At 33.0% G+C, this 12534-nt stretch overlaps 1 protein-coding gene across 1 annotated transcript in view; it reads right to left on the reverse strand.

Moving 5' to 3' along the window:
- Nucleotides 1–1459: 1459 nt before the first annotated feature.
- LOC100541187 (neurobeachin-like) overlaps nucleotides 1460–12534 on the reverse strand; it is a 32123-nt gene continuing 21048 nt past the window's right edge. Inside the window, exons 9-11 of the mRNA XM_031552122.1 lie at nucleotides 9693–9839; nucleotides 3143–3340; nucleotides 1460–2394 (exon numbers count right to left, since the gene is read on the reverse strand). Coding sequence (XP_031407982.1) covers nucleotides 2257–2394; nucleotides 3143–3340; nucleotides 9693–9839 — 483 coding nt within the window. The 3' untranslated portion in view covers nucleotides 1460–2256. The remainder of the gene's footprint in view (nucleotides 2395–3142; nucleotides 3341–9692; nucleotides 9840–12534) is intronic.

Raw genomic sequence — 12534 nt, forward strand, 5'->3', positions numbered from 1 at the left:
TTTTTTTTTTTTTTTTGGCAAAGAAGCACAAAGGTTATCCACTTTAAGATGGTACCACTATAAAAATAGATATTTTGTAATTGCAGAACGCCAGCAATTTCTCAGCAAGAAGTGCAGCCCTGTTGTAGATATTTTTAATTTTCACAGGTAAGAAAAGCATAAGTAGGTATCAGAGCCAGTTATACAAATGAATTTCGGAAGGGAAATAACACCTGAAGAAGGGAAAGGGAAAGGGCATAGTAAGTATGCATAATGAATATCCACTCCACAACTGAATCTCCCTTTTCCCTTCCTTAAGGTCTCCATCCTTTCCACACAGAGATCTTTTATTCTTCCATTTGCCTACTTCCTTCTTCACCTGAACTTTTTTTTTTTCTCCATATCTACATCCCATTAAATCAAATAGGAAAAAATAATGCACATATATTAGAGAAACAATAATTCAACATTTCTGTCACATCTCATCAAGCAAAAATTTACTCAGAAGTCTTTTCAATATGTGCTTCAGTTGGGATCACATCTTGTACTGTGTATAATTTGCAGCACAATGAATTACAGAGCTCTTTAAAAAATAATAATAACGTAAGCATAGAAGAAATGCATTGATATATTCAGTCAGAACTTTTTTCCTATTCACAGTTGAACTAACTCCAGAAATGGTTCTGTACATTTTATATTGAGCTTTATTACTGTTCTCACTCGATAGAAAGACCACTTAGGACAAACTGGCCTTTTGCTCAATTTCTAAGACATTATGTTAGCTCTCCATTTTAAACAGATTTACTGCTTTATCATTTATTATATACTCAGGTTATTAATAATTTAACATACATTTTATTCTTATATACATAGATGTGTACAGACACATATAATCTTCCTCAAATTGAAAAAAAGTATTTTACCTATTTCTGTGCCATGTATAAAAACATGTATTTCTATGCCACAATAAAAACATATAAAGATTTTTGTCTAACATTTATTCAAACCAATCTCCATCCCCATCCCCATTTCTCCTATTACTTCACAACACTTCAACGCGAAGTACATATTAGAAAACAAATGAGTAACCACCAGCTTTTTCTCTGCTTTTTAAATTGAAAGAAATTATTTTCATCACTTTGCTGCTGGGAAATAGAAATAGTTATTTTTAAGACTGCTGTATTTGTTCCAGCATTGTACTAAAATTTCTCACGAAATAAAATAAAACCTATCAGCAATCTTAGCTACAACTTAGTTACCAAGGACGAAAACAGATGATTCGACAAAACTTAAAAAAATTGATAAATTTCTTTAATTAGGTTGAGATAAGTGATCTTCCTGGAGTAATTATATGAATGCATCACGTCCAAATAAATTATTCAAAGATGTAGGTCCTTTTAAGTTTATTATTTTATTTTTTATTTATTATTTTTCAACTTGTGAAATTATTATTGAGCTATTTCATGCAACGAGAAATGTCCAGAATAATTAATAATGGAGGGCATTCTGAACAGGGAAATACTCCATGTACTCTGAATTATGTACTTTATATATTTATTGAAACACAAGAGAGAGTTTATGCCATTCCCAAATCCTTCACAGAAAAATACAGTTAACAGGACTTAAGCTTTAACTTTTCAGTTTCATTACCATACACATTTAGTTTTTATTTATTTTTCATATTTTATGTTACCAATAGAACAAGATCCCCCTCAGACAGGATGCAGCAAGAGGTCGATGTCATCACAGCAGAGGTTTCATGCACCTTTGTTTAGAAGTCTCTTAAAATCCCCCCTAGTCTGCTGCAATTGTAATATGGTTAAAACAAAGCTATGCATAGCTTTGTGACCTTCTGCCCATGTACTAATATGGAAAGTGATATCTTTCTTTCACTTGGAATATTACTAAGTATGGATTCAAATGGCTCAGACTTTGAGAAGTAAATGACATTTGAGAAGTAAATGACATCTACAAGTAAAAGCACATTTATTTATTTTAGAAGTTGAAAAAAACCATCAAAAAACTATTCTTAAAAAACCTTCAATGTGATTTGAATTCATTATTCAATCCAATCACTTATGACCAGCTTAATCTAGAATCTCCTTAGGTTATTATGATTTGCACAATTCTACAGTAAATTATTTCTGCAAATTCAGGATGTATTTTTAATGAAACAAACGTACAACAGAAGTTACAGCATTTAAAAAAGAAAACAAACAAAACATTCCCAAAACAGGAACTTAGCTAAATTTAGTGTTTATCTTGTTTGAAAGAAGCTTACCAAACTGTTGTTTCCACCTGACTGTCATGCAGCTGTCGATTGTCTAGTTGGGCAAAGAGAGGAAAGAGAACTTGAATCCCTCCAATGGAATGAATTGCGCTGTGAATGGAGTGGGTTACGATCGCTTTCACATCCTAAATTAATAAAAGAAAGAAATGGGAAAAAATTCACTAATCTCAGTTTTAAAGGACACTTAGTAATATAACTTGGGAAAACTTTACCATTGAATGAAGTGCAAACTAAATTAGACATATTTTTAATTTAATTTCACTAGTCGTGTTTCAATTACAATAGATATACTTAAAACCAAACACAAAGAAAAACTTCAGAATCATGGTAAACTCTGGCTTATGGCAGGAAGTTTATATTTCTTGATGAAAAAAAGTGAGAAAAGAACACTTCACATGATATGTATATTAAGAACTGAAACAACATAAAATTATATTCTCCTTGTACAATAGCATACAAATACTCTTTTCATTCAAATGATGTTGAGCTATCAGTTATCACAGAACATGAATTTAGTAGCATTAGGTATGCAACAGAGAAAGCATGAAGGACACAATTATTTTTATCAGTTTTTCCTCCCCAGAAAATTAACATACAAAGATTACATTAAGCGTCATATTAACACAACAGTAAGCTGTTTTCTACGGCGAAAAAAAAGAGGCAAAGAACATGAAACGTAAAAGAAGGTAAATATGTGCTTTAAAGGATAAAAGTTATAACCTGGATGAAGTGGTAAGTTTTGATGAGTAACTCTGAAATTTGTATATGTGAACAAAATTAACAGTCAGAAATCAGTTAAACTATGGTTTATGTATCGGTGCTGGTTCAATTAAAATAATTTTGATGATTAAAAATGAAATAAAACACACAAACCTGAAGCATAAGAGCATGTGGGGAGTGTACAAAAATCGAAGGATTTTCCTTTGGTGAGGATTCAAGGCATAGCTGAGCATCAGTAGCCTTTGCATTATAAGTAAAAGCAATGCTACTTGCAAGTTTCCCATCATATAGCACTTGTTTATGGTGCTCAGCCAGATGAATGTCGCTCTCAGATTTAAATTTGAATGTGCTCTGAAAAAAAAAATATATAAATATATAAGAAGCTTTAGAAAATAAAAGGAAGACTGAATCCTATTCCATTTTAAGGCAACGGCTACTTTTAAAATAGCATAAATCCCGTGCTTCAATGACAGTGTAGATTATACATACAAACAATGCTGAAATTAAATAAAAACAAAATTCTAAATGCCATGTTTTAAACTAACGATTTTCAAACTTAAAGGAAGAATGAAAATCTCTCTTATTCTTAAACGTATCACGATCCATATCTGATCTAAAACTACATTTTATGGTAACTCTGAGAAATCAATCAATAACAAGAAGATAGATTTCTTTCTTTCTGAAAAGCGTTGATAGATTTACTTGGCACACACCTACTTCTGCATGTAACAAACATCTGACAGCAGCAAAAAATAACCAGTAGTAACACACTGTGACGATGCAAATAAATTCATTAGAAATTATCACCGTTTTCATCATTGTAATATGTAATACAATATTTCAATACTGCAATAAGAAATTCAATTTCTATTTCTAAAATGTTTGTTATGTTTTTTCTTTTTTTAAAATATATGTAGCTGATGTTAATTATGAAACACTTTGTTTACTTGTACTGCATATGGCCATCTATATATTGGTCCATGTCAAAAATACTGTTGTTTTCATCTATTTCATCCCACAAATTTCCCTCTTCCTACTGTCCCCAACACAGTAAGAAAATATATCATGAAACTGTAAAACATGTAACCAGTAGGGTTGTTGTTATCTAGGATGGGATAATTAAAATAGGCAATTTATAGACTATCAGCTGCTCCTTCCAAAAATACTGCAGATTCTGATCAGCTATGTAAACCCACAAAATACATCTAGCTTTTACAGAGTTCTCAAGGCTGCTGCAAATGCTGTATAAATTCTCTTGCTTATGACCAAAAGATTGGAAAGAATGTCTGCTCAAGTGAGTGACACATGGCAATTTAAGGTCTTGTGACAAGCACCCATTTGTATGTGGGTCATAAGAAATATGTAGGCTGAATCAACTGGACATCTGACTGCATCTGATTGAGAACCCTTGGAGCAGATATGTCAGTCAGCTGTGCCCCATGCATAGTGATGCTGAATGGAAGGGAGGCAGCAAAGCTGCACTGAAAATGAATGAGATGCAGGCACTGAAACTGACAAGGAAATCAGAATAGCAAACAGAAATAAAGGAATAGGAAGTCAGAGGTTTATTCTACAATTTGGCAAAGTTAGTTAGCATTATTTTTGAGCCTGTTAGGATTAGTGTTGGCAGCAACTGGAGGGAGGTGATCCATTGCCCCAATACAGCACTGGTGAGGCTGCATCTGGAACACTGTGTCCATTTCTGGACTTCCCAGTATACAAGTGAGATGGACATACGGAGAGAATCCAACAGAGATGATGAGGAAAGTGGGGCACCTCTTGTATGAGACTGAGAGGCTCAGGAGATCTCATCAATGTTCATAAATATTTGAACAAAGAGTGCAAACAGACAAAACCATACTGTGTTCAGTGGTGTCCAGTGCCAGGACCATGGACACAAACTGGAGCACAGGAGGTTCCCTCTGAACACCAGGAGTACTTCTGTACTGTGTTGGTGATGGAGCACTGGCACCGGCTGCCCAGAGGCATTGGGGCTACTCCTTGGGGATCTCCCAATGCCACCTGGATGTGGCACTCTGCTCTGAGTGTCCCTGCTAGAGCAGGATTGGGCCAGGTAACCTCCAGGGGTCAATGCCAACTTCAACCATTCTGTGTTCTTCAATTTGTATTTGGGTCAGGAGTCAGTTTTGTTTGGGAACTCTCAGTGACCCCACTTAGTGCTTTCTGAATATTTCAAACCGTTCAGAATAAAAGAGAGTTCCTTTTGGAAGAAGCTGAACCAGAAATGTTCACCAACTGCTGACTGATTATATATGATTATATATATATGACTGTATTCAGTCTGAAGTATCAGATCTCAACCAGTCTGTAGTAAATACTGCCAGATACAGCACTCAGTTTCAAATGTTTTAATTTATAAACCTGTTTCTCTATCTTGCCATAGTATTCACTGAACCAGGAACAGCAAAGTGAGTATTACGCTTAACAGCTTGAGAGTTGGCTCCTTGTTCAAATGGCCATCTCTACTTCACTCTTCAGGAAATCATTGCTACAGATTACCAGCCTGTCCCAATGATGATGATGATGTCTTTCTCCTCTAAGAGAATATTTAGCTAAACATACATATTTTTGCACACTTATTGCAGAGACAGAAACAGTTCAGTGACTTCACGGATTTCAGAAAATATCTGCTTTCTACATGAATTGTATTTTGGTGTTTTATCACAAGAAAATTCTTCTTACTAAGAAATTTTTGTAATGTCCTTAAGCCCTATCAGAGCTAAAACTTCCAAATATCTTACTTTTACACAGCATTTCCTGACATTTCAAATATGCTAAAGCATTTCAGCAAAAATTTGTATCATTACTTTACCATGAACTTTTGCAACTTTCTAAATTAAGTTAAAATAAAATGAGTTTTTAAAACAAATTAGAACATTATTCTATTTCCTAATTTTCAGTGTTTACTATATCTCAATATTTTATAAGATACCACTGTTGAAAAGACATGCCCAAATAGCTACAAATCAATACAATACTTATTTTGGGGGTAAAAAAAAGACTTAAAGGGACTTCCTGCTATAAAAGTTGAACTAAGTGATCGTAAGTTAGAAACTGTTATGTTCTACTCACAAGAATATTATAATACGACGGAAAGAGGGGTTATTAAATCAGACAGAATGCTCCCTTTTATCACTAGGTTTAACTTACATAAAAACAAAAACAAAAAAAGTTTAGTATACATATATTGTGCTGGGGACTAGCAAAAGTGCATCCACAGGAGGACAGCAGAGGCTGGTAAATGTATAAGGTTTAATTGCAAGTGGTTAATTACCTGTCACTGAAGAAATTAAACTTTGAGATCTAGTAGAATCACCATAAGGGCATAAGTTAAAAAAAAAAAAGACCCTTTGTTTTAACATGCTGAATAGCAAATATATGTACACATATTCCTTTGTACCTCCTTATCAAGCTCATATGTGTGTATATATATATAAATATATATATAATCAAAAATAAAATATGACCTTGCATTACATAACTAGGTGAAGTGAATTTGAATTTTAAAGATTAGTTGGGGTCTGTTAATATGTGTATGCATTAATGCAGTTTTTACTCCAGCCTTCACAGATGACAAAATGATTGATACTGCAGCACTGATGAAAAGCAAACTCAGATGCAACAAGACACAGACTAATCTGATACCTCATATTGAAATGTATGTGGGAGGGCTAATAGGAGTGTTACAAACTTCACAGGGCTATTAGGAAAATTGTTGGAAATTCCCTTTACAAACAGCACCAAATTCTGCTATCAAGTGCAGTTCTTCCTACCACATTATTTTCCTTGCCCCTCTATTCTGCAATGATAAGCCCCTCAGAATTCCACTGAGATATGCATCACACTCTTCTTTGCTGCCTGGGAACAATGCTGGGTAACAGAAATAGCACAGTGTGAGCAGGGAGATGATGCATTCATATCCTTTTGTCAACCTCCAGCAAGTGAAAACAACAATTTGGAGGGTGAAAGTCCTGTTTAGTAACTGCACAACACTCACTAAGCATGCTTTCATACAGATGAAACCTGGGAATGACACAATGGAATTCTACTGGGTTTCTATTCAACACAATCTAAAAAGCCAAGATATCTTGTGGATGAATGTGAGAGGGTTTAACAGGAAAGAGGCAAATAACATACCTCTATTTTTTGGTGTATTTTCCTCTCTTCCCCTGTTATAAATGTGATTATTTATCATTTCTACGTGCAGTTACTATGGGTAGTCTTCATTATTCCAAGTGGTAGACTTGTGGTGTCAGACTACAAATGGTATTAGAATTTACTACTAGACCATGAACAGTATAAGAATCTATTAATTCATTCAGACAGCATACACATTTCTGGAATTTTTAACTCCACAATCACTAATGAAAATTGTCAAGATGGAGATTACACTTTTGAGCAACCAGTTAAGCAGCTGAAACTGTCTATGTCAATAGAAGTATAGCATATGGCACACGTTTATATTGGAATCATAGTAGTTGAATTTAACAGTACAAAAGTAAGCATTCTCAACTATCATTCCTGTATATATTAACATTAGAAAATAAATTGCTTCAATCTACTTGAAATCAATTGAGTACTTTTTTATTTAGATGTAGAATTATCTCTATAATAATTTAGGAATTTCATTTTCCCAGCATAAATTTTTCATTTTACTATATTCGTTTCATGTATTCCACACCAAATTCTCCAATTAAAACATAACAAATTATGAGGAAACAATAGCAGAAGATCACAGTTTAACTCATCGGCAGTGTCCAACACTTAATGTAACTGAAGCTAAAGCTGAAATATGTATAAGGCTCTGTAGGTGAGTCAGAAGTGAGAAGTGATCATTACAGATGTAGCTGTAAAGGAGCAAGGGAAAACACTTTCTGACAGTATCTGACTGCAAGTGAAATTTATAGATAAAATGTATAAAAACTCATTGTACACACTGAATTAATTTATAGCTATACTTTAAAACAATAGCTACACATTTTTTACTAACCTCTAGGAGGCTTCTGCAAATGGGAACCAAAGCCTTAATGAATGTTTAACTGTGACTAGTAAAAGCTAAGTTTAGTAAAGGTTGATTAGTAAAGCTCCTAGTTGTCTAGACAAAGAAGAAAGGCACGGTACACAGGAAAGAGGCATTAACTCTGCTGAGAACACAGTCTAAGCTGAATAACATACGAAGGAAAAACACCCCTGAAGAATTAAATTACACTTAATTACATTTAATTGACATTTAAAAAAAAATCAGTAAGAAGCTAAAGTGAAAAAATTTACTTTAAGGGAAGCCTATGAATGAAGGAAGGCAATTTGTCAATAGTGTAGTGAAGATAGTGCAGTATCTACTGAAAATGATGTTAGTATGAAAACATGCATGCCTTCTGGAACCCCTCAGTGCTCATGAATGTCACGTAATATTTTTCACTTCTTGCAACAAATGAAACCATTATTCCTATATCATCACTTCAGTATGCTCTTGCAAATCCAGGATTTTAATTTATTCACAAAGATTTATTACATTTATTATTAAGAAGTATAAGGTTACTTTTTTTTTTTTTTGTATGGCAAAAGAGGAGAAATCTTTCTTCAAACAAAATAGCAAAATAGAGTATTAACACTGGAATGAAATATTGCTTGTTTGCACAGGTGACAAACTTCTCTTGACTGACTGAACAATTTGGTTTCACAGCAGGTTAAAACCACAAGCCACACAGAACGGACTGCCTCTTCTTCAAGCAGCCTTAATAGATGTTTGGCTTTCCACACAACATATGTACCAAAAAAGATGTTTTCATTTGTCATAGCCATTTGCTAGCTGTTGTCAAATAACTTATAGCAAACATCTGTGGGATTGTAAATTAATATTGCTGGTATCTAAATGTTGATTTTTGAATTGATTAATACAATTTTGTATTAATTAATGTTGATTTTTGATGCTATGTACTTTGAATATAGTTCAAATGGTACCACAAATAATCAGCAAAAAATAAAATTAGTGAATAATTGGTGGCACAAATCCAATAGTCTTTAGATGGAGTTAGACCTTATCATTCATTTTCAAGACCTCTTCAATGGGCAAACAATTCCTACATGCTTCTGAAAAACATCTGCTTTATTTTTCTTGAGGAGATAACACTATATGTAGTCATTTCAAGTAATAACTAAAACTTTTTTCATACTAGAAATTGAAGATGATGCACACACCATGAATCTGTCCAAACTGTCTCCTAAATTTCCCTAGCAAAACATGAGTAAAAAGCTTACTTCAGCAGAATTTTGCATTTGAATAGAACTGGCTTGTTACGGTTTGTTGAATGCTAATCTGCTTTAATTCAGGTTTTAAAGACAAAATAGGAGTGAAGAGGAAAGTTGTTCCCCTGGAATTCAATACACAAAACATAAAATTGTGCCAATTTGATTATGATCCAAATTAATAAAATTGACATACAATCATGTTTCATCATTCTTTAAAGAAATTACTTGCATCATTCAAAAATCAGATATAAATTAAGAGTAGTTAGGAAACCTGATGAAATATTTATATTTTGATGAAAAATCACACTGTTCTACACAATCCTAAGAGAAGTATCTACATTCACACATAGCTTCCGACTATATTTATCAGTTATTTCTATCGATTATTTTTTGTTTCCAATTTTGCAAAATTATTTTTAAGATCCATTGTTACCTTATAACCAGGTCCTAACTGATGTATTGCAAAAATCTGTGCTGGGTTGAGGGCTTCTGTGAATACATATACAGCTCCAAGTTGGCCACAGAACACTCTGTTAGCATCAGCAGTCTCCGAAGAGCCAAGAAAACATTTGTCATAACTCTGTATTAGAAGAGGCAACGTTAATGAGCTTTAATTATACAAACTATACAATGAAATAATATTCATGTACAGACAAAAATAAAAGAAGACTGTAATGAGGAAAATAAATTAGTTACTTAGTATTTCAGTACCTAAATAACCGTAGTGAACAATTTCATTTTGATTACCTAACCCTTAATTGTTTTATGGGTGATTAATACACTGCTTCTATATCTACCTGCTAGGTTTTCTTTATATTTATTAACTACTTGACATACAACAGAGAATTAGAATAGCAGAGTACAGTATTATTTTATTATTGTGCTATAATAGCTAAAAGTCTGTAGCAGAAATAAATATGATTCTTTTAGTTTGCCCTGGTGCGCAGTCTTGTTCTGTGACCTTATCCTATAATGATTTGGTTTGACTTTAAATTCTTCTGACTTCAGCTTATCAGTGAGGTGAATTTCATCTTTGATTTATCCTCCCTTCTCACCAGTATCTATTTTTTTCCTTTGGAACTTGTAATTTCTTTTGATAATTTTGATTTTTTTTTTTGACATAAATAATAAAAAACCCAACTTGCAACAAAAGTTCACATCCAAGATGCACAGTGTTGATGATAGGCTAAGACCATTCTGGTGACTGGCAAATGCTGAAACGTCTTAAAAATTTTCATTTAGTCCATGAAAGTCCTGCTTAGACTTAAAGACACTACTGATACTTGTGCCTTTGTTGTCGGAAAGTTTCAACTCGTCCTGAGCAAATAGCCATTTTTAACTTTAATTTTTTTGAGGAATTTGTCTCAGTTTGATGACAACACATTTGTAATTTTTAATTTAAATATATATATATTTATATACATATTTGTGCTATGTCGAGACTATTTTCTTGTTCTTTTTCTTTTTATCATCAACTGTACAACAGACAGTATTTTACATTTAATTTACATATAATTTTCAAGCTAATAACTCAGTACAGATCCCCCAACACCTCAGCTGACTTTTGAATCACCACATTCTCACTCAACATACATGCTTACATTACCAAGGAGAACCCATGCTCTGAAAAAAACCTCAATGCCTTGCCTTTTCTTGCAAGTAAAAATTCTACCAACATCAAGAATGATGATCAGAAGCCGTGACAAGCAGAGCCCACCTACTTTAATTAACACACAATATTTAAACCCTTCCTATAAAACCCAACTTTACTTCTACAATTTAGCAAAGGACAAACAGTTAATTTCCCTATGTACTAATGTGCTCCCTATAAACGCACTCAGAACAGCCAAGATTCATACGATAAACAAGAAATATCAATGCGTAATGAGCTGATGAAACATACATCTTTGAAAATCTACCACAGGTTTAACTTGAAAGCAAAGCACAAGAGATAATTTTGTCTGCCTCCCTCATTCAAATTTTTGGGCCAGAAAAAGTACCTTTCTCCTGCATCATTAGGTGTGTACCCTCATCTCTTCCAAGGTAGAAGAAAACAGACTAAAAAGTATTTTGAAACATAAATAAGTTTCATTAAAATAATTTATATTTTTTAAAATATGAAATCTGATGCATTTCCTGTTATAATGTACTGTTAGGATAACTTGAAATTATTCCAGTTAACATTTAGGTGTATATATATAGGTATACATGCAGTCTTCTCCAGGTGCAAATGAATGGTTTCTGCCTGTAGTAGAAGCAGATAGAGCAAATGACTGTCTTTGCACAAAGATGACTAATGCTATGCAATTGTACATCTCTCCATATCTTTTAATTGCTAATCTCCCTTATTGTCTGTACAAACGAATAAAGTATGAAATGCAAAATGGCAAATTTGTAGCACTTAATTTGTTCTTGCTAACAACATTAATTAAATACTAATTCCTTTAAATATAGCACAGCATTTTTAATCTCAATCAACTGCCTGTGAACTATTCCAAGTCAAACAGTAAAAGAGGCAAAATATGCTTGTTACTGGGATAAAGATGTAAGATGTCAGTCTTTGCTTAATACAATAAGTCTCCTGACACTTCTTCATGCTACTGTTTTCTGACTTTTACTTTATTTATTTATTTAAATCTTTATGTATCTTGTAAATTCTCCATAAAAGAAATGATCTCTGACAATGTTTATACAGCGCTTGAAACAACAGGACTCTGACCACAGTCCAGGCTATTCAGTCCTACTGCAATATACGAAAAATACTTAAGAACAAACAACAAAAATAACATAGAAATCTTTTAACCATTACCAAATATCACCTCTTGGAAAACCAGTGAATTTAATGTGATACAAAAATCAGTTCATGGCAGCATGCATAACTATTTGGCTGAATGAACCTGTTTTTCTTAAGTGTTTTCCTTAATCTATCTCTCTTAAGTCTGTAGCTCCAGAATAATTTCTCATAAAAAAAAATTGAAATATTAATCTGTTGTTATCAGTATCCTCTATACCATATCATATATTAAAATCATTGATAATTAATATCGTATATTAAAAATATTCTCTATACCAGTCTCTCCAACAAAATCTCCACAGATTTCCTTAAAACAGTCATGAAGAATACAGCTAAAAAAAAAAATAAACCACGATATCCATGACATTTTAAAGAAAAGCAACAATATTAAATTTATGAAATACATAACTAAGGAAGATAGGTTAAAGTATAAACTTTAAAAAATAGAAAAATTTCAAAGATCTAGAGAAAATACATCACT

The sequence above is a fragment of the Meleagris gallopavo genome, chromosome 1 (assembly GCF_000146605.3).
Source record: "Meleagris gallopavo isolate NT-WF06-2002-E0010 breed Aviagen turkey brand Nicholas breeding stock chromosome 1, Turkey_5.1, whole genome shotgun sequence".
Taxonomy (NCBI): Eukaryota; Metazoa; Chordata; class Aves; order Galliformes; family Phasianidae; genus Meleagris; species Meleagris gallopavo.